Source organism: Tenrec ecaudatus, chromosome 2 (genome assembly GCF_050624435.1).
Source record: "Tenrec ecaudatus isolate mTenEca1 chromosome 2, mTenEca1.hap1, whole genome shotgun sequence".
In the NCBI taxonomy this organism is placed as follows: Eukaryota; Metazoa; Chordata; class Mammalia; order Afrosoricida; family Tenrecidae; genus Tenrec; species Tenrec ecaudatus.
The window spans coordinates 132,015,182-132,042,839 of record NC_134531.1 but is presented as its reverse complement, the minus strand read 5'-3'; the positions used below and the strand labels follow the sequence as shown (position 1 = coordinate 132,042,839).

General features: G+C 44.2%; 1 protein-coding gene across 2 annotated transcripts in view; it reads right to left on the bottom strand.

The window, feature by feature from the left end:
• MEGF10 (multiple EGF like domains 10) overlaps positions 1 to 27,658 on the bottom strand; it is a 197,169-nt gene that overhangs the window by 6,933 nt on the left and 162,578 nt on the right. The window contains exons 14-23 of one of the 2 annotated variants that reach the window (XM_075541483.1): positions 26,176 to 26,322; positions 24,341 to 24,475; positions 23,699 to 23,827; positions 17,866 to 17,994; positions 15,182 to 15,310; positions 10,608 to 10,736; positions 7,131 to 7,367; positions 6,000 to 6,127; positions 4,082 to 4,208; positions 179 to 223 (exon numbers count right to left, since the gene is read on the bottom strand). In XM_075541483.1, the coding sequence (XP_075397598.1) occupies positions 179 to 223; positions 4,082 to 4,208; positions 6,000 to 6,127; positions 7,131 to 7,367; positions 10,608 to 10,736; positions 15,182 to 15,310; positions 17,866 to 17,994; positions 23,699 to 23,827; positions 24,341 to 24,475; positions 26,176 to 26,322 (1,335 nt within the window). The remainder of the gene's footprint in view (positions 1 to 178; positions 224 to 4,081; positions 4,209 to 5,999; positions 6,128 to 7,130; positions 7,368 to 10,607; positions 10,737 to 15,181; positions 15,311 to 17,865; positions 17,995 to 23,698; positions 23,828 to 24,340; positions 24,476 to 26,175; positions 26,323 to 27,658) is intronic. The other variant, XM_075541484.1, reaches the window with a different exon arrangement.

Here is a 27,658-nt window from a genome sequence, read left to right as displayed (position 1 = left end):
CTCCCTCACTAACTGTCATACAGATTCATTGGTTTGTTTAATTTACCACACCCAAGATCCTACTTTTTTCTACACTGCAACACATGCTTAATAAATTAATTTGGTCTCCATTTTTATAAAATTATATATGTGTGTGTATGATTCTAATAAATGGATTTCTCTAGAATTAGCACCATACCTTTTAAGGATTTTCCCATGTAACTTCTGTCAAGTCCAAAAGCACCTACGGTAAAGAAAGGACGAAATACTCAGAATTCAAAGCAAGAGAAAGGCCATCTAATGTTTCCACGCCACAGAGGAGGGCGATTTGGGTGCGCACTGTTCCAGTGCAGTGAGAACACTGCTGCAACGCGACAGAAGAAGAGGAACAAGGGTAAGGAGGCACAAGGGGACGCTTTCCTCATTAGTGGCGAGTCGTGTTTTACTGAGTACTTCTGTGAGCTAGATAATTCATGATTATTAGCATTGCTTATCTTCCTTAATCTTACACTATTGTACCCACAGGCACATTGCAAATCTGGTATATGAATTAATTGGACAATAACTTTTAGAAATTCATATCCTATTACTATGTTGACATGGAGAAAAGATAGTGTAAGATTATTTTATTCTTTCTTTTTTCTACCTCGCCGTTCTATCCTACAGCACGAGAGCATCCCAGAACACAAAAGAGGCTCAGGGAATTTGACGAGTGGAGTGTTCACAGAGATCCAGTGATGGGATGTGCGTGCAGCCAGAAGACTCATGTTGAGATCTGGCTTTACTGCCACCTTTCTCTAAACTTTGCCCAAGAGTTTTCCATGCACTCTGCTTCTCAGTTTCTTCCTCAATAAAACAAGGATAAATACAGGAAGGCCAGTGAAGTTTGAACTTCAGATAGCAAATGATTTTGAGTAAAATAAGTCTTATGCCGTTTTTGGGACATTGTTAGGTGCTGTAAAATTCCTACTCCTAAAGACCCTGTGGACAATAAAATGAAATACTATCTGGTCCTACGCCATGCACACAATCGTTTCTATGATTGAGCCCATTGTTGCAGCTACCGTGTCACTCAGTCTCATGGTGAAGCTTACTCTTCATGGCTGACTTCTGCTTACAAAGCATGATGTCCATCCGCACATACAGGTCTCTGCTGACAGCAGTCCAGCGTAGATGGGAAGAAGTCTTGCTCACTTTTAAAAGAAATCATTTTACTGGGAGCCCTTACAGCTCTTATCACAATCCAAACATATTTCCATGGTGTCAAGCACATTTGTACATTTGTTGCCATCATCATTTTCAAAACATTTTCTTTCTACTTAAGCCCTTGGTATCAGTTCATTTTCCTCCTCCCCCACTTTCCCTCCCTCATGAATCCTTGATAATTTATAAATTTTTTCATGACTTACACTGACCACTGTCTCCATTCACCACCTTTTCTGTTGTTCATCCCCCTGGGAAGGGGTTATATGTAGATTATTGTGATTGGTTCCCTCTTTTTACCCCCACCTCCCTCTCACCCTCCTGGTATCACTACTCTCATTATTGATCCTGAGAGGGTTATCTGTCCTGGATTCCCTGTATTTCCAGTTCCTATCTGCACCAGTGTACATGCTCTGGTCTAGCCAGATTTGTAAGATTGAACTGGGGTCATTATAGTGGTGGTGGTGGTGGTGGGAGGAAGCATTAAAGAACTAGAGGAAAGTTGTATGTTTTATTGGTGCTATACTGTCCCCTGACTGGTTCGTCTCTTCCTTGTGACCCTACTGTGAGGGGATGTTCGATTGTCTACAGGTGGGCTTTGGGTCTCCACTCCACACTCATCATTCACACTGATATGATGTTTTGTTCTGGGTCTTTGATGCCTAATACCTGATACCATTGACACCTCATGATCTCACAGGCTGGTGTGCTTCTTCCATGTGGGCTGTGTTGCTTTTCCTTGCTCACTTTTAAGAAGCATTCTGGCTGTACTTCTTCCAACATAGGTTTGTTTGTTCTTCTGGCAATCCAAGGTATATTTATAGTTTTTGTTAACACCAAAATTCATAGACAGTAGAGCTTCTCTGGTCTTCCTTATTTGTTGCTTATTAACAATCTGAGATATGCAGAGGACATGTCCTTACTTGTTTATAGTGAGGAGGACTAGAAGCATTTGCTGATGAAGATCAAGGATTGCAGCCTTCAGTATGGATTACAACTCAATGTAAAAAAAACCCAAATCCTGACAACTGGGCCAACAGGTAACATCGTGATAAATGGAGACAAGGTTGAGGTTGTCAAGGATTTTGTCTTGTTGGATCCACAACCAATGCTCATGGAAGCAGCAGTTACGAAATCAAAAGACACATTTGCTACACAAGACCTCTTCAGAGTATTGAAAAACAAGAATGCTACTTTGCGGACTAAGGTGAGCCTGACCAAAGCCATGGTATTTTCAGTCACCATATATGCAAGTGAAATTTGAACATTGCATAAAAATGACCGAAGAGTACAGAGAAAAAGAAAATGTTCTAAAATTGGTTATGGTAAAGATTGTACAACTCTTTTTGATATGGCTGTACTGTTCAATTGTATGATATGAGGATGAAGTGCAAATAAGACTGTTTTAAAAAGAGAGAAAAATGAATAAAGAAGACTGATGAAGACCTGATACATTGGAATCATCTTGCTTAAGAATATTGAAAATCTCATGCCTCCTCAAAGGACAAACCCATCTGTCTTGGAAGAAGTGCGCCAGAGGGCTTCTAAGAGGCAAGGATGGCGACTTCATCTTACACATTTTGAACAGGGTGTCAGGAGAGCCCAGGCCCTGGAGAAGGACATCATGCTTGGCAGAGTAGCGGGGCAGGGCAGGAGAGGAAGGCCCTCAAGGAGATGGATGGGCGCCATGGCTGCAACAATGGCTCAAACACAGGAAGAGTTGGTGCAGGACCAGGCGGGGTTTCTTTCTGTTGTGCACAAGGTCCCTGTGGGTTGGAACTGACTTGAGGGCACCTAACGAGAACAACCACCACAATAACATTGTCACCCAGATTCACATGCAAATGAAGCAATGGAATATCCTGTGATTTGAATTAGTTGCATCTTAGTTTTCCAAGTGAAAGCTTTGCTTTCAAAGGTCTTTTGCAGCAGATTTGTTCAAGGCAATAACTTCTTGACTGCTGATTCCATGGGCATTGATTGTGAACCCAAGTGAAAAAAACTTCAATCTTTCTGCTTTTATCATGTTGCGCATTGGTACAGGCGTGAGAATTTGTTCTTTATGTTAAAGTGTCATCCATACTAAAAGCTGTATCTTTGATCTTCATCGATAAGTGCTTCAAGTCTTCTTTCCCTTTCAGCAAACAAAATTGTGTTATCTACACATCGTATGTTAATGAGTCTTTCTTCAATCCTAATACAGACTTCTTCATGTATTCCAGTTTCTGAGATTATGTGTTCAACAAACAAATTGAACAAATAGAGTGGAAGAATATAACTGACACACACCATTCCTGATTTTAAACCACTCAATAGTCCCTTGTTCTATTTGAATGATCATCTCTTCTTCTAGTACAGATTCCTCATGAGCACAAGGAAATGTTCTGAAATTCCTATTACTTGAAGTGTTATCCACAAAATGCTATGGCTACCCCTGAGTGTCTTTGCCTAGTCAATAAAACATCTTTCTGCTATTCTACGCTTTCTACCATCAGCAATGATACCTCTTGCTTCATATCCTCTGATGAATCTGTCTTGGCTCATCGGCAGTTCCTCGTCAATGTCATGCTACAACTCTGCGATTGTTCTTTTGGAGATGTCTGGTTTAATTCGCCTCTTTGGCCCAGGCATGCACCTCTGACTATTTCAGGCAATTGAGAGGGTTTTTTTAGTCATTGTTGAGTCTGTGTGGGTTCATGGTAATCATGTGTGTGCAGAGTAGATCTGCTCCACAGAATTTCCAAGGCTGCTAGGACTTTTCAGAAGCAGATGGCAAGGACCAGTTTCCAGGGCCCCTCAGGTGGGTTTAAAGTGCTAGTCTTGCAACAAGTGTCTTTGTGTCACCCAGGAGAGGGGAGGGTTTGAAAGCCCAAGGGGCAGAGGGCGGGGGAGACCTTACCGAGTTCATTAAGGTAGCCCCCATGTTTCCAGTCTGCAGGAAGTGTCCCCGTGCAGTCCACCACAGGGCCTCTTTTCCCAGGATTCACATTTTTAAGATTCACAAATAGCTGGTTGTTCTTGGACTGCTAAAAATATAAACAATAATAGATTAAAAAGAATACATTGTGCCACACACAGCCCGTTACCACCAATCTGGGGAAAAGCAGGCCCACAACAACATTCCAAGGACAGGTCTTTTAATCAGGCAAACCACACCATGAGAAGAAAGGATCTTTTCTGACCCAGTAGACCTTACAAGGGAGCAAGATCTATGTCTCAAAGCCCCCAACTATTACCCTCACAGCTTCACATTTGTCTTTTCACTCTGTCCCACTAGACATACTAACAGGCTTATGTACTGGCATGGGGGGATGGGGGAGCCTTTGTCTGAGTTCTGTCTCCCAAAGTGTAGGGATTTGTAGGAGTGACAGTCAACTCGAAGCAGGTTTCCTGGTCATCCAGATGAGAATAGGATCATGTGCTTTGCTTCTCTCTCTGAATTAGTATGAGAATCAAATGGAACGATGAATATGAAAGTCTCTGGAGAATGCGGAAGGCTGTTGAAATATGAGGCACTCTAATAAAAATTCAGCTGCCTTAAATGAATTACTGATGGATTAATTTCATTAGCTTGGTTTTCTTTTAATACAGAAAGGGAATTTGATGATGGAGACTGGGTATATGATTTGGAGCAATTGAAAGGGTGAAATGCTTGGGAATTCCCACATTGTTGGCAAGGCTTGGAGGTGAGTTGAGTGGTTGATCCTCAAGGGGTAGCGCTGGGATGTGGGCAGCTCCAGGCCGCTAACTGCTCTGGGCATCATGGTCCTCATTTACAAAATGGGGCAGTAATCACTTGACTCAAAGCGTTGGTGTTAAGGGTAAGTGAAGTTGTCTCTCTAAAGTGCGTATTCGTTGACCATGTTAGACCCACAAAAATAGCAGTTTCATGTGGTTCAACCCAAATGAAGGCCTAATATTGTTACTCAAGTAATAGGTAGCCAAGAACGGCCAAGAAAAGGCAAGCTTAAGAAAACTTGGTAATTTTAACCACAAATGATTCGGTCATTATACTAACATGAGTGCATTCATGTCAGTTTGAAACATTATTTTAAATTCTTATGCCAGAGTAGACACTTTTCCCCCAAGGAAGTAGACACAGAAGTCCTTGGTTCACTTGAGTTGCTTCATTCACTGGCTGTTTCCAAACCAATTTCAGTGCTATTGAGTCGATACCAACTCATAACAACTCAATAAGACAGGGTAGAACTCCCCCTGTGAGTTCTTGAGATTATAACTCTTTTCAGGACTAGAAGGCCTTTTCTTTCTCCTATAGAGTACGATGGCAGTTTCGAACTGCTGACCTTGCAGATCACAGCCCAAATTCCTCAAGGAGCTCCGGGGTGTAGAGGAGCCCCTCGCCTTCTCGATGGTCATTCTGTCCCTGTTGTCGACATAAGGGGGCATGGAACACTGGGTGTGGTAGCTCGGGTTGCTGAAATAATGACTGTTAGCATTTACACCATTGCTGTGAGGCCAGCAACCATTCCTTGAGAGAAAGATGGGGCATTCTACTTCCATAAAGGCTGACGTCTCATGAGCCCACAGAAGCAGCACTATCCCATCCAATAGGGTTGACATGAGTCAGAATGGACATGATGGCAGAGAATTTGTTTTTTGGGTTTTTAAATTCATCAAGCTTTTTGTCTGTTAACTTAAGATACTATTACACTCCCCCTGGATGGTTTACAGTACTAAATTAATGCATGAATATGTCAAGGGCCTAGAATGGCATGTTGTCAACAGGAACCCTTAATAAATCCTTGTCTTCTTCTCTTCCCTGCCCACCATCAAAGCTCGAGCCATTTCCCCCTCACCTTGACGATGGTCATTCTGTCCCTGTTGTTGACGTGAGGGGACGTGGCGCACTGAGTAAGAGTGTGGTAGCTGGGGTTGGTGAAATAATGGCTGTTAGCATTTCCACCACTGCTGTGAGGAAGAGTCTCTGCAAGAAGAGCAGGAAATGGTCAAGACAGGAAGGCTAAGTAACAAGAACAAATGGTTGGGCAGCCTCCATAACACAAGCTGGGCAGGGTTTCCTCCTGCCCAGAAGTACCCAGAAAAGCATCTAGAAGCAATAGACACCTGCCTGCCTCCCTGCCGCCTGGAGAAGTGTGGAAGTTTCACAGACAATTGCTCTTTGCTTTGGGCATGTACAACATGGAAAGGCATTCTTTAGGAACTACTTTGGCTAGATCTTTTCTTTTAAGATGCAGAGTTCTTGGTGCAATAATTCTGTACCAGAAAGGTCTTACTGAATAAATCGCCTTATTCACATATTTCCCGAGAACCAGTGTATTTATAAACACCCAAGTGGAACCTCTTTAGCAATTGCCCCCTAAATAATATATATTTAAGGTGTTCAAATTCCTCAGAATAGGTGGTGACTTCTGATGACTCAGTCTATTACTTATAACATTCTTCTTGGTTTTTATGGAGATTCATGAGAGGAAAGAAGAGGCAAAAGAGCTCTTTGAAGAACATCCTTGGTTCCCTCTCGCACCACAGCTATTTCTCACCTAATCCAATTGTTGTTGAGCTAATGACTCAGGTGGGCCCGGGGTGGGGCAAGGTGGGGCTGGGAGGCACATTAGAAAGCCCTCAAGGTCAAGGGCAGACTGGTCCCCATCCCTAATCTGCTTTACAACCTTGATAACATTGTTCCCCCTCTTTAATGCCTCCCACACACTCAAAGGAAAGCTTCCTCTGAGTTGAAATCCCCTGTCTAAAGAAACCAGGTAGTGAACCCAATTTAAAAATCCCTCTTCTAAGACAAAAGAATGGCGCTTTTCCTGCTATTGAGATGCAAAACACATCTCCGACAATTTATATGGTTTCCAAACAGACGGCTAATTGATGAAAACAATCACTAGCAGAGCCAAACACCTGGTTGCACAGATAGGAAGGGGCTCTTTCTCTAAAGGCACAACCTGCATCTCGAGCCTTACCTGAACCGGTGTAATCCGCATTGATGACCCTCATGGCAGGGGTGTAGGTTACTGCTGGCATGCGGGCCTCCTTGCCCTTCTGCTTGTGTCTGTAGATCATGAACAATGCCAGGAGGAAGAGAACGACCAGCACAAGGACGAGGATGCCCGCAATGGCCCCGATCTGGTAGGAATCGGCAGGGAGAGCAGTACTGGTTCGGCTTAGGCTGTTCAGATTTCCCACTATTATAACTCCAACTAGAAGAAGAGGAAACAGACACCACGCTAAGGAGGACCATTGGCAGGACAAATGTTTGCTCTCTCCTGACAAAATCCTCACACGGCACTAATGCCTGCATATTTCATGAAATATTAATTTGGGAAACTGAGTAGGGGAGGATAAAAGCAAACATTCCTCATTTTTCAGATGTCTGGGCTTAGCTGTGCTTACAGAATCGTTGCTCTGAGACTCAAAAAAAAAAAAAAAAAAAAAAAAAGACAGTCTTTCCTGAACCCAAAGATTCAACCGTAGGGTTTGGAGGCTTCTGACATAATTTAGATTGAGCACTTTGGCAATCCGTTTGTTTGTTTTAGTTTTGCTTTATGTATTTAATATTTATTTTGTTTTTGATGAGCCATTACTGAGCTTATGAAAGACTGCAGGAAAACTGAGGCATGTGGATTATGGTGCTGGCACACAATACTGTAAGGACCATGGACTGACAGAAGAACAAACACGCCAGTCTTGGAAGAATCACAGCCACGGGCTCCTTAGAAGGGAGGGTCATAGGATCTTCTCTCCTGTACCTTAGCGATGTTCACAGGAGAGACCCGTCCCTCAGGAAGGACATGTGCTTGGTAAAGTCGAGGGTCTGTGACCAAGAGGAAGACCCTCAATGAGAAGGCCTGACCCAGTGGCTGCAGCCAGAGACTCGCAAAGGGCAAAGGGCAGGAAGACGGTGCAGAGCCAGGCGGGTTTCCTTGTGTTGCACAAAGGACTGCCTCGAGTCAGAACCAACTCAACCAGACCCCCCACCACGAGCTTCCACCCGACACTAGCGAGCCTACAAAGGGGCCCTGGTGGGTACTGGTTTACACACCGGGCTCCTCACCGGTTGGACTTCATTAGCTCCTCTGTGGGAGAAAGATGAGGCTTTCTACTTCTGTCAAAGATGCACAGCCTCGGAAACCCAAAGGCGCCGCTCTACCCTCCCCTCTAGGGTCCTTATGAGTGATGACACTGAGTTTATGAAGTTGTACATGTCCCAAAAGACTGAGGGAACTTTTCCTAACATTACTGTTCATGTTTCTAACAGTAACGCTCTTTTCAAACAAGCATGTTGCTGTTAGGTGCCATTGAGTGGGTGCCCACCCCTAGTGACCCGATGTGCAATAGAATGAAAGCCCGCCCAGCCTGGCACCACCCCAAAATTGTTCTGGTGCTCGATCCCATTGTCAATCCCTCTTCTTGATGGTTTCCTCTTCTTCGCTGTCTGCCCCCTTTACAAAGCTTGATGTCCTGCTCCAGAGACTGCTCTCTCCTTCTGACATTTTCAAAGTATGTAAGACGAAGTCTCACCATGCTTGCCTCTAAGGAGCACGCTGGCCGTACTTCCTCCAAGACAGACTGGCTTGTTCTTTTCTCAGTCCAGGGCACTGAGAAGCATAATAACTTCATTATCAATTCCAAGAACAAGATCTGTCATTTCAACAGGCCTTTTGCCTTGAAGAGATCGTTCTGTACAATGTTATTTGGTAGGATAACAATTTGTCCTCCTACTGCCTAATGACATCACTCTAAAATGTTACTTGAATTCAAAATTCAGCTCAACAAGGTTCTTCCTCCCAGTCCATCCTCCGAGGACACTAACGATATTGATCAAGAGCCAAGAAACCCAGCATCTAAAGGGAATGCTTTTTGTGACCTTGGACTCAGATATTTTGAACTTTTCCTTAAACTCTTGGACTGTACTGTCATCCTCTGTAAATGAGGAAACGGACACGCATGAAGCTGCTCCCTGTCGAAATGTTCCTATGATTTTACAGCTCCAAGTGCTAGCAGGCCTTCCTATCAAAGTGTGACCTAAAACACACGCCATCAAGGTCAGAGGAGTGAGATATAGTAAAACATGCATTTGCAATTGTGATGTGGTCAAAAGCTAGCACGTCAAATTATTATGACAGGCAAACGAATGCACAAAACCCACTTTCTGAACAAAACTAAAAGTTGTGAATATGAACGTCTAAATGATCTGTCATTGAAGATAATGCACCCACCACCGTCAGAACTTTCTATCACCTTTGGTAGCCCACCTGCTTCTTATTTGCCAAAGAGCACCACGGGAACTGCGAGCTGGGCTTCTTGGGCAGGCAGGCTCTAGGACCATCAGAAACACCCCCTAATCCAAATTTCCCACGTGAAGCCAGGCATGTGTAAACCAATAAGGATTATGATACATACCCTTTTTAAGTGTCTTTAAAACATGAGACACACACCTACATGACAACCAGTCATCCTGCTTGTACGCATTTATTTACACAAGAGAAAAATGTTCATTTTATCCATCATAACTTTACCAGCAATTCCCCCACCCACCTCGGAAGCAATCCGAATGTATAGCAACAGGAGAAAATATAACGGACTTATGGGACATATATTCAATAGTATACTAGTCAGCCATAAAACGAACAGAGCTGTTGGTGCAAGCGATACCCTAGATAAACCTCAGAGGGTATGTGCTGAGTAAATGGAGCCAGAGCCAAGGGAAGGTGGTGGGATTCCATTTACTGGATATGCCATTCTGGAAAATGCAAACTGGTCTACTGGGATAGAAGTAGTCTGTGCACTGCTTGGGGTCTAAAACTGAGAAGGACATAAGGAAATGGTTGGAAGTGATGGGTATCTGTTATCACTATTGTGGGGGTAGTTTATCGGGTATATACCTCTGTCAGCATCTACCAAATGATACAGTTTAAATGTATTTTTATTTTGAAGGCAAATAACATTCAAATAAAGCTGAAAAAAATATATACCAAACCAAATAACTCACTGCCATTGAGTCTATTCCAAATCATAGTGACACTATAGGACAGGATAGAATTGCCCTAGTAGATTTCCAAAACTGTATATCATTATGGTAGTAGATAGCCTCAACTTTCTCCCACAGAATGGCTGTGGTCTCAAACCATTGATCTTGTGGTTAGCAGCTCAACACATAAGCTACTGTGCCACATGGAAAATATGCAAGTTTTATATTCAGATAGACCTGACTCTGACACATGAGCACATATTAGCTGGGTGATTTTGAGAAAATATATATCCTCTCTGACCTTTAGGTTCTCTATCTGAAGGTTGACAAGAGGCATCTGGCAACTAAATAAATTACAGATATGATTTGCAGAATCGTGGCGAAGATTACATGAAGTAATGTGACAATACCACATGTGGGTGTGGTCACACAACAAGAGGCAGCTGTTATTATTTACTAGTATTGTTACCTTGATCACATCGTGCCCCCTTCCATCCTGGGCTGCAGTAGCAGGTCCCGGTGATGTGGTCGCAGGTGGAGTTGTTCAGGCAGTCACAGATCTGGCGACAACCATAGCCATATGTGCCCGCAGGGCATTCTGGAGAGGGAGAGCAAAGTCAAATGTAGCTTGCTAGGCTGGAGAATCTGGAGTAAGGCTGTCCCTTACTGTGCATAGTCATATGTGTGCGGGGCCAAGGCTTCTTTTGGGGCTCCCAGTCCGGGCTGGAACGGCACTCCCTTAATCATGGTGGGACTCACAGTGCAGGCTGTGCATGGACAGAGGCTGAGCTGATCGTCGTTGTAGCTCTTGACTCACCAGGGCCAAAACTGAAAGAGTTGGTGGTACACTGGTGAAACTGATAAAGGCAAACACTAAGGGCTATTTGAGAGGCGTCTTCCATCAGAAGTATGGAGTGAAACTATAAAGACTGAAACTATAAAGTAAGAGATGGTTCCTTAAGAAGATCCACTAAGGGCATGCGACAGAGCAGCAAGGGGAGCAAAGCAATGAAGTCTCTGAGGAATATCAAAAACAGACTTTGGGGCCAGGGCATAGCACCCCCTCAGACTCAATCAGAAAACACTCATAAAGGTAAAAAAGCAGACCTGGAACTATTTATAGGCTTTTCTTTGTTGTTGTCGTTTTGTTTTGGGGATTTATTATTGTTTTTGCATGTCTAGATAAGACAGGCAGGATAAACAATCCAGACGAGAAAACAATGGGACCGATGGCTCCAGGGGGATGCAAGAGAAGGAGAGGTGGGAGAAAGGAAGGTGGTGGTGGGGAGCCAACAAACCCAGGGACAAGGGAACAACAAGTGATCTAAAATCAATGGCAAAGATAGCCTAGGATCCCTGGTGGAGCTTGATCAAGTACAATGTAGCCAAGAGAAGTTTCTGAAACTTGAATGAAGATCAAACATGAAAGTGGGACAAGAGGAAAGTAAAAGGAAATAGAGGAAAGAACTAGGAGGCAAATGACATTTATAGAGGTCTAAATACAGGCATGTACATATGTAAATATAATTTTTAGATAATGATGGGGAAATAGATCTATATATACATATCATATGTTAAATATTAAGGTAGCAGACAGACATTGGGTCTCTACTCAAGTGCTCCCTCAATTCAGGAACACTTTGTTCTAATGACCTGGCATTCTGTGCTGCTCACATTGCTGACATGATCACTGAAGACAGAATGGGTGCATAAGAAAATGTGGTGAAGAAAGCTGATGGTGCCCAGCTATCAAAAGATATAGTGTCTGGGGTCTTAAAGGCTTGAAGATAAACAGGCAACCATCTAGCTGAGAAGTATCAAAGCTCACATGGAAGAAGCACACTAACCAGTGTGATCATGAGGTGTTGATGGGATCAGGTATCAGGCATTTAAGACTCAGAACAAAATCATACCAATGTGAATGAGGGGGAGGGCAGAGTGGAGACCCAAAGCCCATTTGTAGACAAGTGGACATCCCCTCACAGAAGGGTCACAGGAAGGAACAAGCCAGTCAGGGTGCAGCAGAGCACTGATGAAAGCATACAACTTTCCTCTAGTTCTTTAATGCTTCCTCCCCACCCCACTATCATGACCCCAATTTAATTTTTCAAATCTAGCTAGACCAGAACATGATACTGGTACAGATAAGCGCTCAAAACACAGGAAATCCAGGACAGATAAACTCCTCAGAACCAATAACGAGAGCAGCGATACCAGGAGGGGAAGAAGAAGGTGGGGGGAGACAGGGGGAACCAATCACAATGATCTACATATAACCCCTTCCTATGGGTCCTGACAATAGAAAAGAGGGTAAATGGAGACAGCGCTCAGTGTAAGTCATGGAAAAAATAGTATAAATTATCAAGGGCTCATGAGAGAGAGAGGGTTGTGGGGAGGGAGGAAATGAACTGATACCAAGGGTTCAAGTAGAAAGAAAATGTTTTGAAATGATGATGGCAACATATGTACAAATGTGCTTGACACAATGGATGGATGTATGGATTGTGATAAGAGCTGTAAGAGCCCCCAATAAAATGATTTTTTTTTAAAGAAGAAGATGCATTTTTAACTGCATTCAGGCAGCCCCCAAGGGTTCTCTAACTCTGACGGGCTGGGAGTTGGCATGGAAAGAATACACTCTGTTAATTTCCCAGATTCATGATGTTGTTGTCAATGCTTCGCTCATCGCTTCCTCAGACGACAGAGCAGAACTGCCCCCGCTGGTTTTCTAGGTTGTCAACCTTATGGAAGCAGAAGGGCAGATGTTTCCCCCTAGAAACCCTGGCGGGGAAGGGCCGAACTGCCAACCTTGCGATCAGTTGTGAAGTGCTTAACCCTGGTGTTACAGGGATCCTCATCTTTACCACAGACTGGCTCAAAATTTGGATTTGTGGGTTGAAGGCTGAGAAATGAACACATGCTTCTGACACATCTTAATAGCAGTCCGTTTGGGCATAGATTTCAGGACAGCATCTTGTTACCATTGAGTCAATTCAGACTCCTTAGGACTCTGGAAAGCCGAGTAGAACTCCCCGACACAGTTTTCAAGATCGTGACCTTTATGGAAGCAGCCTGTCGCACCTTTCTCCCCGGAAGCAGTTGGCAGGTTTGAGTCTACCGGTTTTCAGTTAGCAGCTGAGCTCCTCGCCGCAGGGGTCCCTAGCTAACTGACACCGCCACTCCTCTCACGTCCAGGGCTACTTCTCACAATTGCTGAGAGTCTACATCTTTATGGAAACAGGCTCTCTTTCACTTTTACCCCCTCAGAGTGACTGATAGGTTTGAACTGTCAACTGTGCGGTCAACAGCCCAGCGGCTTAACCCACTGTGTCATGCATTTCAAACCGCAAACAAAAAAAACCCCAAACCTCTTGGCGTTGTTTTTAAAGCCAGCAGCAGAGGGCGATGTGCTATTACTCCCAGAGTTTTCTGTCAAACAGGGCGTTTCTGCTTACAAATGAGCCTTGGGAGAAGTCTCCAAAAATAGAGACATTTTAATTTGGTGTTCAGAGTAATCACGGAAGCACTTAAGAGGCTGTTATTTAATAAGAACTCCACCAGGCTGGCATTCAAGTGAAAGTCAGTTTGGAGGCTGCGTTGGTTTCCATGTCTGTGTTTAGACATTCAGACATGTACACACAACAGTTATATACACGACGGACGAGCATGCCGTCGTATGACTCAGTATCTGTTGCATGCGTAAACGAACCGGCAGCGCCAAATTAACTTTGGGCCATCTCTGTCCCGGGGGGTTGGGGGGCTCTTGCTCATCACTCTCATCTTTGCTAGACTGGGGCAGATGCAAACCCAGCCTAGAGCGTCACAAACAGGATGGAGGTAAACTGGCAGTGCAGGGGTGATGGCGAGCTACCAGTGGAACCCAGGGCGGGAGATCCTTTGTTGACACTGCCCTGCTGTGTTGACCAGACTTTGGAGGGCAGCTTCTGCATCCCTCTGAAAAGACCCCCCACCCCCTTTGATGAGCAGGAAACACCCCGACCATGTCCCGCCTGCATGGCGTTTACTGTACTGCAGTGAGCGCCATCCAGCACCAAGCCCTTATTTATCCATCTTGGCTTCGGAATGAAAGCCACAGAGGAAAGGCATGAGAAGCTGATTTGAAAGACTCAGTTTTAGACTATTGCTCTTTCAAACCTAGCCGCAGGTGCGTGGCTGCTGGGTGGACATGGAGAACAGGGCTGGCTAATTCCAACAGAGCATAGTCTTCTCCAGTGGAATTTTTACAGAAAAGGGATTTTTAAGGCAACAGATTCACAAGCGTTAAGGCTCAGTTGAAATGATGGTGGAAACGGTGGAAAAGTACTCCGCAGAGGATGTCAAAAGGGTGGGAAAGTTAACACAGCTTGCTTCTTCACCCTTGGTGTGTGTGTGTGGGGGGGGAGGGTCTGAAGCTCCATTTCTTCCTCCCCCACCAGCCTGGCCTCATCACTCTGATGTGAGCCCCAGCGCTGTCTCTACCCACAAAGAAAGCAGACTGGTGCTTTTTAAAGCCCCCCCCCCAACCACATAAAAGCCATGTTCCAGAAACAAGAAGGAGAGGACAGGGGTGCCAGGATGAGGGGAATGGAAAACTTGAGTTCTGTCTACATTCCTGTAGCCACACTGCCTCCACCCAGAGGGCTGGGCAGTTACTCAGAAGAATTTGCAGGGAAAAGATTGCCAACAAGGGTACCCAATCTCTGGAGTGGTGCCGATGAGGCTGGTGAATAGCCAGCCACTTTCTCAAGTCACACCAGGTGGAAAGTTCGGCTTTGGCATTTTCAGGACTCTAAGAACACTGTTTCTAGAGGGAGACAAATGGCACCGAGTGATGTCACAGAGTCCCCGGGTGGTACAAACTGCTAAAAAGCTTGGCTGCTAACCGAAAAGCTGGAGGTTCCCATCCACCCAGAGATGACTCCAAAGCCAGGGTTGGCATTTTCCTGTAAAGCAGCGATCAAAAACCCTACGGCGCACAGTTCTGTTCTGACACATGTGCGGGTCAATGGCAACTGACAAGTGACAGCACCCTCTCGTACTCACTCTGCTCACAGTGCTTCCCCATGAACCCAGTGCGGCAGGTGCACTGCCCAGAGATGTGGTCGCAGTCGGCTCCGTTCTGACACTGGCATATCAACGCACAGTCCTTTCCATAAAATCCCAGAGGGCATCCTGTATGGGGAGGAAGGACAGCTGGAAGTCAAGAGGATGCTGGAGAATCAACTCAAGTCCTGTCTCCCACAGGTTGGGGTTTACATTTGAAGTTCACCCAGCCATGGGCTCAATGCCCAAGAGTCAATGCTGATGCACAGCGACCCTGTAGAGCAGGGCAAAACCGCCGCTGTGAGTTTCTGACACTGTAAGTGTTTATGGGTATAGAAAGCCCCCTTGTTCTCCTGCTGAACGGCTGGGGTTTCAAACTGCTCACCTTACAGTTAGCAGCCCATTGTGTAACTACTCTGCCACCAGGGCTCCTACTTAGCCACGAGGGAGTGAATACAGACAGCAATGCCTATCTCAGTTCATCACAGAGGTGTCTGAAATCTAAAGACAGCACTTTGCAAAGAGGTTATAATTCATGATCAGGAAGCCGAACCATCTCCTATCTGTCAATCTCCCTTTTACTGGGACTCCAGGCGGGCACGATGCACATCTTCTTACAAAGCAACCTAGAACCCTGCAGGACTAGGGGCACCGTAATGTGGTCAGCCAACCAGAATCCTGGACTACACTGTCATGGGATGAAATGGGTACTTTGTATCAAAATTACTCAGATGTTTTCACTTGTACATATTGTCTCTACCACTAGAGGTGCCTGCTACAGCCACGACTAAGTTAGAGAAGATGATCTCCTATAGTAAAACTGTGTGGCAGGATGTGTAACCCACAAAACTGTACCTCATGGATGCATTTTAAGAAAGCAAGGAGCCCTCACATGTCCCCACAATTTCAAGTCCCAGATTAAGAGACTCTTGGTTGGAGGCTGTGCCCAAGTCCTGTTGGCTCACATGGGCTGGCAGCTGTCGGGCTTGGGTGCGTCAGGGCTGTCTGGCGAATGAAAGCTGGGGTCAGGCTGGTTTTAGAGTTGCTCCCAAGTCCTGCATGTGCTTTTCATCCCCCCTTTGTCTGATGATGGGTTTTTAATGAGAGTCAAGCTGTAAGAAGCCAAGGCACAGCACAGGTGCTCACACACCAACACAACTACCATCACCAGGCAGTATTGAACCCCAGTTCTGTGCAGCTTCTCTCAGCCTATCATTGAATTCCTACCCCAAATGCCAAACTCACTGCCTTGGAGTCGATGATGACTCACCGGCGACCCTGTAGGAGATGGTAGAAAGGTTTTGGACATTGGAACTCTTCTCAGGAGTAGACATTCTCCTCTTTTTCCCTTGGAGAATCTGGTTTTGAACTGATGACCTTGTGGCTAGCAGCCCAATGGGTAACCCACGATGCCACCACAGCTCCCTTTAATTCCTACTGATGTCTGAAAGGGAGGGGGGATCTTCCCATTGTACGGAAGAGAGGCGAGGCCCAGCGTGCCCTGCGTCACACAGCTAGCCAATGGCAGGAGAGAGTCAAATGCAGGTGAATCTGACTCCAGACCCATGGTTTTCCTCCTAAATTGTGTTTTATTTTTCCTCCTTCAAAAGAGCCTCTGCTGAAAGCAGATCCTAACTGCAGCAACATTAACAGTAGCTTTTTGGTACTTGTCTGTAAGGAACACAAACCCTTCATTAATGTATGAATGCTCTGCACCTAGGTGCTGGAGACAGCTGCCCTCCTTCCAACTCTCTCTTTAAATCACAGGCCTCAGTCTACAGCCCGTTTGAGAAAGGTCCGAAAGATTGGTTCAGTCTAGTCTCTAATTGTCATTAAATAAGAACTTCCTTAATTAGTGACTCAGCTTGTCTCCTTAGCTCATTTCTTGATCATAACATTATTCGTTATTAATGATGATCATAAATCATGCTTTCTTCTCTTGTCTCCTTTAGTCAATGGAAGGCCATCCTTTTTGTCTTTTTGCCCCTGAGATGCTCAATCATGGAGAATTTTGTCCTTTATATCTTATGATGGGAAAGGCCTCATAGGAAAAAGGAGAAACAACGAGAAATCTCTGTGGTTTGGACACCATGGATGGAAGGGCAAAACAGAAAAGGGCGAGAGTGGCGATTCTCACAGGGTGGGCCCTGGACCACAGCAGCAGCTTCACCTGGGAAGTTGTGAGAAATGCAGATCCTTCAGGTTCATCAGGTACGATGTGAGGGGATGCTGTAGGGGTGAGGCTTAGAACTTTGTGTTTCAACAATCCCTACAAGATTCTGAAGCTTGGTAGCACCTGAAACTCAGGGAGCTGAATCTTCTCTAAGTATGCCGGACATTAGGCAGGGAAGCTTCTTTTCTTCACTGTCTCTCTAACCATTATAATTATCCTCACTTTTGTGCGGTCAGAAGAAATGATAGGGCATTTGACCTACTGAAATGGAATCTGGTTACAGGAGAGAGGATAGGAATTGCACACCCTCATGCTATAGCATTGCTCCGGCGCAGTGTCCTAATATGATATCGAGACACCAGAGTTGAAATGCGACAGCAAGCTCTTAGCTCTCTGGAGACATTTAGCTATCTAGACCTGGGGTGAGTTTAAGTCATGCATGCAATGGGCAAGGCTGTTTCCTCCTTGAGTGTGACCCTGGGGGGTGAGCCGCACGAGGCCTGGCACTTACTCTGAGTGCAGTAGAGCCCCGTCCAGCCAGGAGTGCATTTGCATTCCCCGTCGTAGGCACTGCAGAAGGCCCCGTTGTGGCAGTTGCACGTATGGATGCAGTTCGGACCCCAGTGAGCAGGTGGACATGCTGAAACCACGATGTGCACAAAGAGGTTGGTTAGAGTTCTGGGGCTGGCACCGCCAAGACCAAATCCAATCCCCTCCATCCTATACAGCTGCCTGCACTTGAGAGGTTAGCATTGGGTGCTTGAATAAGGAGGGCACCCTGCCCAGCTCTGTACTGAAACCCCGAGGCAGTGTTGACTACACCACCATCACTACACACACACACACACACACACACACACACAAACACACACACACACACACACACACACACGCATCCACAGGCTGCAGAGTAAGGCAGGCAGATGCCAAACGATCTCACATTCACAGATTTTGTTATTTAATCAATTCGTATTCTGTGTATAGTATGTACTTAGCATTGTTCTCAAAAGAGGGCAAGATGAAGTTTAAACCACCCTAGGAAACTTATATTTTAAGTAGAAGAGGCAGGAGAACCAGCCAACCAACCAGCCCTAAAACACAAGGACAATTTAAAAACTAAACAAAGCAACAAAACCCCCTACAATCAAGTTGATTCCAACTCATGGTGACCCTGTTTTGGGTTTCCAGGCTGTGGATCTTTACAGGAGAGCATTGTCTCATCTTTCTCCCCCAAAGCAACTGGTGGGCTTGAACTGCTCAGCTTGCAGTCAGCAGTTCAATGCTCACCCAATCGCTCCACTAGGGGACAGGTGCTATGACAAAAACAAAATGGGAAAAGGCAGACACGAATGATGCAAGAAGAAGCTTCTCTTAGGGACACGTTTCTCTAAGAAGAGGAGCCCCAATCCGATGGGGACAACGATTAGACTCCAGAAAGGTCAAGTGATCCAGTTTCATGTAATGTGTATCTTTGATCTCCAGACCCTGCACGGTTCACCCTTCTCTAGAGTTGTCACTGCAGGCCCATGTTAAATGTTAAGACTCCCAGTTGTATTTAAGAATTGGCTTACCCATAAAAAGCTATAACTAGAAGAAGCAGGAAATAATAAAAGTAAATCATTAGGGGTTACTGCCAACTGAAGAATAATCAGAAGCTCAGATAAAGCATCTGTGAAATAATAGCCCAAGATGATGGAGTAAAATTATTTCCTTTACAAAAATTGTTTTTAATTCATGCCAGTGCATCAGGGGCATTATAATGACTTCAAAATAGGACCACCTATAACTACTATAACCTATAGGACCTATAACTACTATGACCTATAGGACCTATAACTACTATGACCTATAGGGCCTATAACCTATAGGACCCATAACGACTATAACCTATAGGACCTATAACTACTATAACCTATAGGACCTATAACTACTATAACCTATAGGACCTATAACTACTATAACCTATAGGACCTATAACTACTATGACCTATAAGACCTATAACCTATAGGACCCATAATGACTATAACCTATAGGACCACCTATAATTTTTATGTGGTTATCCAGCAGGAAATAAAGACCATAAAGACAATATATAAATCAGAAATAATGAAAAATAATTTTCCCGTAATGCTGAACACCATTTTTTGCCCAAGAACAAAGGAAAAATAATAGCTGATAATCAAGGTCTGGAATGAACATCCTGATTTTATATATGAGAAACCAAGGACTATGAAAGGTTAATAGTGACTTGTTCAAGGTCACATATTAAAAATAGCATTTGTTATAGGTTATGTGAATACTGCTGCTTGCTTTTAGGGACACAGAAAAATTCAGGTGTAAAAATGATTGACAGACCCAATCCATGTGACACTCAATGGAACACCCTTGACCTGAAACAACCTATTGCTTAGGTTGTACTTACCATTCAATGGCAAACCCCTTTGCACACCCCTATGCACTGATGCATAACTGTATCTGTTATGGTGGAACACCCCCCCCCTCCACTTTTTGTTCTTTCCAGTCCATTCTGCCTCCAAATTAGGAAACAAGTAACTTCTAAAATACAGGAGCAAACACCTTGAAGGGCATAAACCCCTGAAGAGTCCCCAAAATAGACTTTAGGCTAGGAGGGACAACTCCCAGAATCCCCCCAGGATCCCTGGAGAGACAGTCATAAAGGTTAGCAGACAGATCTGGAATTGTGTTTGTTTGTTTTTTTGTTAATTTATTTTTTCAAACTTTTGTTTTCTTTCTGTTTGGTCTCTGCCATGTTGGGTTGCCTACTTATATAAGATAGGCATGGGAAAAAGCTTAAGGAGAAAGCAATGGGACAGATGGTCCTGAGAGACTGGGGGAAGAAGGAGCTTGGGGAATGGAGCTGTGATCAAACAATGCCATAGACAGGGAACAACTAGGGAATTAAAATCAACAATAATAAGGACGTAGAGGTCTTAGGGGTGCTGGAGCAACAGCAATCTAGCTGAGAGGAATTACTAAGAGGCTGAAGTAGGGTGAGCATGATGGTTGAGCAGGAGGAAGGTAAAGAAAATGGAGGAAAGATCTAGGAAGCAAAGATAGAGATAGAAGCACAAGCATAGGTGTGTATATATATTAATGAATAACAATAGAGGTATTTGACCATGTACATATATTTATATGGCAATACACTGAGGTAGTGGACAGATTTCGGGCCTCGGCTCATGCCCTCCCTCAATGCAAGAACACTTTGTTCTAGCAATCTGGGACTGGGTGACAGGCATCAGAAGACCCAAAACAGACAAGCAAACAAACAAAACCATATAGTTGAAAATGAGGGGAGTCTGAGGAGAGACCCAAAGCTCATCTATAGACAATGGGACATCCCCTCAGGGAGGGATCATTGGGAAGGGATGAGTCAATCAGGGTGCACACAATAGACCTCTGGTTCCTTGAGGCTTCCTCAACCCCCACCCCCCATCCCCACTATCATGACCCTAGCCTGCCTTTCACTGCGGGCTAGAGCGGAGCATGTGCACAGGTACAGGTAAGACATAAGACCTCAACACACATGGAATCCAGGAACAGGAATGGGAGTAATGATACTAGGAGGGCAAGGGGAAGGTGGAGAGAGGAGGGGAGGAAGGGGGAACTGATTGTGATGATCAACACATAACTGAATCCCCCTACCTCAAGCAGGGTGAGGAAGGTCTCCACGCAGTTCTCGAATCATGGGGTGCCCATATGGTAACTTCTGAAGGGATCCCCCCCCCATAGAATGAAACATACTCCAAGGATGTTGTGCCTATTAAGACTTCCCCCTAAAGAGCTTCCTTTCCAAGATCTATGCTGGTTTCCCCAAAGCCTTTGCTTTTTTATTCTTCAGAAGGGGAATGCAGCATTAACTCCTAAGGAAACATTCACATTTAGGGAGCAAAACAAACAAACAAACAAACAAACAAACAAACAAAAGAACTTCTGGTAAGATGTATTGTTCATCAATCATTATTGCAGGGTGACTCCAACTGTGATGTCTGAATTAAAAAATAAATGCAATAACTGCCATGCAATTTGAGTGTATTATCATTTAAAAATATCTCTTATGATGAATGTGTACATAAGCAAGTGTGGTGAAGAAGGATGATGGTGCCCGGCTATTGAGAGATATAGTGTCCGGGGACTTAAAGGCTTGAAAGTAAACAAGCGGCCATCTAGCCCAGAAGCAACAAAGCCCACACGGAAGCAGCACACCAACATGGGTGATCATGAAGGGCAGAGGGGACAAGGTTTCAAACAACAAAGGCAGAGGGGGAAAACAATCACATCACCGTGAATGAGGGGAGTGCGTGGTGGGGACCCAATGCCCACCTGTAGACAACTGGACATCCCTTGCAGAGGGGTAGTTGGGAGGAGATGAGTCACTCAGGGTTCAGTGTAACAACAATGAAACTCAAAACCTTCCTCTAGTTCTTGAATGCTTCCTCCCCCCAATTATCATGATCCCAATTCTGCCTTGTGGACCTGGTTAGACCAGAGGATGCACAGCGGTGCAGTAGGGATCTGGAAACATGGGAATCTAGGACGGATGAACCCCTCAGGACCAACGGTGGGGAGTGGCGACACTGGGAGGGAAGGGGGTGTAGAAAGGGAGAACTGATCTCAGGGACCTACGTGTCGCCTCCTCTCTGGGGGATGGGCAATGGGAAGGTGGGTGAGGGGAGACGCCGGGCAGTGTAAGATAAGATAAAATAATAATTTATAAACTATTAAGGGTTCGTGGGGAAGGGGGGAGCGGGGAGGGAGGGGGAGGGAAATAAAAAGGAAAATGAACTGATTCCAAGTGGAAGGCGAATTTTGAGAATGACGAGGGCAACGGATGTATGAGGGTGCTTTACTCAATAGTTGTATGTATGGATTGTGATGAGAGTTGTATGAGCCCCAATAAAATAATTTATTAAATTTTAAAAAAAGAAAATAAAAGAAACTAACACAAGAAACTCCATTTTAGAGAAGTAATAAAGTGTGACACTGGGGTCCAGCCAAGAAATTGAACCATTGCAAAGAATCAATAGACGATCCAATGAGCCACCTCAAAAAGTGTGGAGAACCCCAATAAGACTTGGCTGAACCTGGCTGGTGCCAAAAAGCCAGCCAAGCCGCCTAAAGTGTGGGGAACCCAATAAGACTTGACTTGGACATTGGTGACATCAAAAAGCCCGCCAAGCTGTCCATTTAAACTGGGGTACAGACACTGACTTTTCAGAGAGCTAGGAACCAAGGAGACATCAACTCCTGCTCTCTCCAACTCTACCGGGGTGAGTACACTGATGAAGGCAATGCTTACTGGGACTACGATGCTAGATTGATATGTGTGAAGAATGCTGTTGTCATGCCCTTATGCTCACACTTGCCCTGATATTCTTATCCTTAGTAGTTTGAGTTAATTTTAAGATTTTTAGGTTGTTTGATGTGTATTTGTAGTGAATAAACCGATCATTCGAAAATGTCAAAAAAATATCTCTTATGTTCTTGATGGGCAAACTCCACATAGACTGATATGAATCATTAAATTTATAAGCAAATGGTGCAGGTTCTATTAGTGTATAATAAGTTATTCCTTGGTCAAAAGTTGACTGCGTTCATAAGTTGAACTAGCCCTTCCAAATGATCGAATCAATGATTTATAGTAAATGTTATCTCTTCATGACATGGGTAAGCTCAAAGTCATTTATAAGCTTCATAAGCTTGCTCAACTCCAGTCAGAAAGATGGTGAGTGGGGTGGCGACTGGGTAAAGCTGAGGTGACATTTAGCATGGGGGCCATAGATAGGTGGGGACCACTGTTGGCTCAAGATCCCAACCAGTATCCAAAGCTTATGTCTCTGAAATTCTATTTCTTCGTTTCCCTATCACTGACTTTCCAGGCAAATACCAGGAAGAAACAGACTTCTAAATGGGCCTATTTTCATTTTAAGTCCATGGATCATGAGTCACAGGAAAGTGAATAATGAAAATGCTACAGATTTAGGTCATTTCCTGGAACATGATTTGGATCTAGATACAGAACATAAATACATAGAGCCTTAATGGAAAATTTTTTGTGTGTGTGTATATACCAAAGTTTATGTATCCATTCCTCCACTGATGGGTATTTTGATTGTTTTCATCTTCTTGCTATTGTGAATATTGCTGGGGTGAACATGGGAAAAATTTTTTAATGAAAGTAATGTATGCATATATTATAACTAATCCATATGCTTTCTTAATTTGTAAATACTCAGACTTCAATACAAAAGAAGTTGACAACCAACATGCAAAAAAGTTTGATCAGTTATTCTGAGAGCTTTGATAATTAAACCAGACTTACGTTGGGAGCAGTCACTGCCAATCCAACCTGGGTAACATTGGCAAGATCTGTCGATGGGGTTACAGGTTCCATTGTTGGTACAGGTACAAATACCTGCACAGTTTTTCCCAAATCTGCCACTGGGACACACTGTGGATAAACTAGAGGTCAGTAACATGCAATCCCCTCCTACTTCACAGAATCCTAGACTCTCAGGACAGAAGGGACTTTAAAGGGTGCCAACCCAGCTAAGACTCACTTCCCCACAGAAGTGACCTCAGTTTCCATTGGGTTCAGTTTACAAACACGCAAAACCAACGACCTTTACTTAAGGCACCACAAACAATGAGGTATCATCTCATTTCTAGACATCTGACTTCCGGGCTTCTCACTCAAGCAGTCGGTCTCCTTCCTCCTAGTGAGTTTTCGAGGGAGGACGCTTCCAATTAAAACTGAAGAGCTGCACAGCTCAGAAAACAGAGACCTTGCTGAGCGGTAAAGCCAGCTTTTCCAAAGCTCAAAGCCTTACTTTCCGAAGCATACCAGGTGGCACCGAGAGCTGGTAACTGAAAACGTGTTCTTTGGGAAGCCTGAGAGGAAGCCCGAGGACAGACTCCATGGGCTTGCTCCTCATCGCCCCCTCCCAACTTCTGTGCACCTCACCTTCATTGCAGAGAGCCCCTGTGAAGCCAGGCAAGCAGTCACACAGGCCTGTGATGTGGTGGCAGGGCCCACTGCTGTGCACACACTGTGGGCACGTCTGGCTGCAGCGATGCCCGTAAAAACCAGGGGAACAAACTGGAAAAGAATAAACATGCACAGTGATGCTTCCCGAGGCACGTTTCTCTCATATTCCACACTGGGGGCTAGTTAAAGTTTCAGGCAAGGCCTCCAATAACCATATGAGAGTGAAAAACGGTAAACCTTTTTAAAAAAGCAATACTAAGTAAAAGAGTTAGGTTTGTATCAGTTTGGCTACTCAAGGATTCCCAGTGGTTTGGCAGTTAACATGATGTGACCTAACACAATGCAATCACCTCTCTAATGGGAACTGCTGTAATGGGATCAGCCAATCAGCTGTGGGATTAGGATATTCAGATTATAGCCATAATGCAATCAATTAAAAGGAATTTTCCTCAGGCATGTGGTCTCTTTCCAATCTTAGTTGATATTGCAGAAAAGCTCGCCACTTTTTGTTAGTCTGGATCCTGCCTCCAGCTCATCAACTTCTAGCTCGTTGCACTTGAGCCAAAGGCTTACCATACTGTTGTTCAATCGTGGAAGTCATTACTAACCTGCCAGCCCTGGATTCACTTGTTTCTGTAGCCACCAGCCTGACCAGCTAGCCCTGGAGTTATTCGCCTCTGAAGCCGCCAGCTTGTAGACATCATGCTGATCATTGGCTCCCACAGCTACTCAATTTAGAAGAAGCCTCCAGCCTTGCATTTGCCACACTTGGCACCTACTCAGACTTGCCTACTTCTAAAATAGAATAAGCCTGCATATCCAGCCATCCATCCACCTACCTATCTCTGTAATCTTCACTCTTTGTCTTCTCTAGAGAATTAAGATGAAGACATGAGAATTTAAAATTTCCCCATCGTAAAACAACCATCACAAAAGAAACAAGGGGCCTCTTTAGTCATGCAAAGGCCCTGATAGCTCTGATTGCTTGTTGTCAGACAAATGCCTGGACCTTTTTTATCTTCCAAAGTAGTCTCTTATCTGCAGGCATACACCATAGGCTCAAAACTGCATTCATATTGCTAAACAAATGAATGAATGAAATAAAGTGAGAAATAGCAACAAGTCTCAAACAAGAACTCTCCCATCATTTGCTGATCCTTTATTTAGTTTATGTGTCACTCCTGATAATAAATAGACCTACAGTCGGAGTTAGAAGGTGTTTCTTGCTTGAGATGGCCCGGTTAATCATGGTGATTAGTGTCATTTTAAATAAAAGATTTAGTGAAATCTTATGAATCATTTCCCAACTCAAAAGCTCTATTGTAAAATGTCGACAACTTCTGCTTTTAACTCTGCAATTATTTTTCCTCCAAGAATTGACTTTCAGACTCCTAGCAGGATCGTGATTTGCCTTAAGGTTTGGCTGATGTTGACTTCTGGTAATTGGGGTAAGGCAAATGCCAAATTGCTAAATAAAATATTTACAGGTCATTGGATTTCTGGAACACCCTTTCCAAGATTTAAGGATGGATCAAGAAATAGATCGGGATGATTGTGCCAAAAGGGTAATGAAATCATTACTGAGAAGACTTAGTCAAAGACCCATCTGTTAGGCTAGTGCTGAAGGTCAGAAGGAAGAGAGCTCATAGGGAGGCACTGTTGAGGTCAATTCTGCAAAGGGCAGGGTGACCAATTCCACTCCTGTCTGGTCGCAATTGCAGCAGCACATCATTGTGTACCACGTGACAAGACACCCTTTACACGGGGCCAGGGGAGGGAACATGGAAATTAGCACCTCGTGAAACACTTACTTCTCTGACAAGTGGTGCCTCTGAATCCGGGTGCACACTCACAAATACCATCGTCAGGGGAGCAGGAGGCCCCATTTTTACAGTAGCAAGGCAGGGAACAGTTGGGGCCCCATCGACCCTCGGCACACACACTGTCACAGTGCACACCTGAAACAATACAGAGGGGAGACACCTGAGTATGAGGCCAGGTGGGACCTTGGAGGGTTGTAAGCCAGAGAAGATGACAAACTCATAATACTCAATCTGAGCTATCACTGGGGGCAGTGAGCAGAACTGATCAACGGTTCAAAATCCAGTTACCTCACACACACTCAAACACAGTGCCATCATAACATGAAAATGCTACCCACCGAGAAGTCAAGAGAGACAAACAAAATGTTTTTTTCTCAAGAAGTCAAGAGACAAAAAATTACCAATCTAGTCAATAGAATTTTCTCCTTTAGGAGAAAGTGTAGAGGTCCTCTGCCTATTAAATGTCTAATTTATTTTAAATGGATCCAAAGACTACTGTATAATCCCCAGTGATTTCTCCACTCATCGATCATTTTTCTATACACACAATGGACAGTGAATAAATAATTACACACAACACAAAGTGGCTAATTTTGTTCACATGACCAAAACCCTCCCCTGGAGGAAAAAAAAGTGGAGTGCTAAAACGCTTTGATGTTATATTATGTAGAATAAAAGAATACATCAACATGGGTCACTGAATTCTTCTTAAAGAATTTATTTTTGTATTAGACATCTATAGGCAGAATATCACACCCAGTATTATATAAGTTATTTAGTCCTGGGAAACCACATAGTAATGTATAACTCATTCATTGTTGCTTACTTCACCCTGGAAATCAAGACATTGGAATCAGCTACAAGTAAATAAACAGATGCATAAAAATAAAGAAAGAAAGGAAATACGGGTAGCAGAAATGAAATTAAAGCCAGGCTTTAATTAAAGCAAAGGTAAAGCTCTTTTGTAAGTCCCTATTTGAAATGCACAAATTCAGCGAAATGCTCTTTGCATTGAAAATTAATAAGAGTGATTTATAATTAGCAATGGACCAATGACTGCTGGCCTCAGGCTAAATACAACATAGTAACTACAAGCACCTACCTTAAGGAGTCCACAACTCACACGACACCCAGCACCAAGGAGGCTGAGAACTCTGTTTTGTAGGATGGCATTTTGCTTCTAATTCAATTAGAACTAAAAGTCACTATGCTGAGACGAAAACAAAAGCTGTCCCAAACCATAGCATGTATGAAGCTAACAGACAGATAGCCTTTTTCACTGAACTATAACTGAGGTAGTTAGTTTATTGTGCCAACCTGGCCGATAAACATGTGGGGTTAACTGAAGGGCGTAGAGATAAATGGCTCAGTGAGCCTTGCCGTTCTAGTTCTCAGGTCTCTTGCTCTCTGTTGGTCGGACCAGGGTGCAGCTGCCTTAGCCAGTTCCCTGCTTCAGCTGGCAAGGCTCACT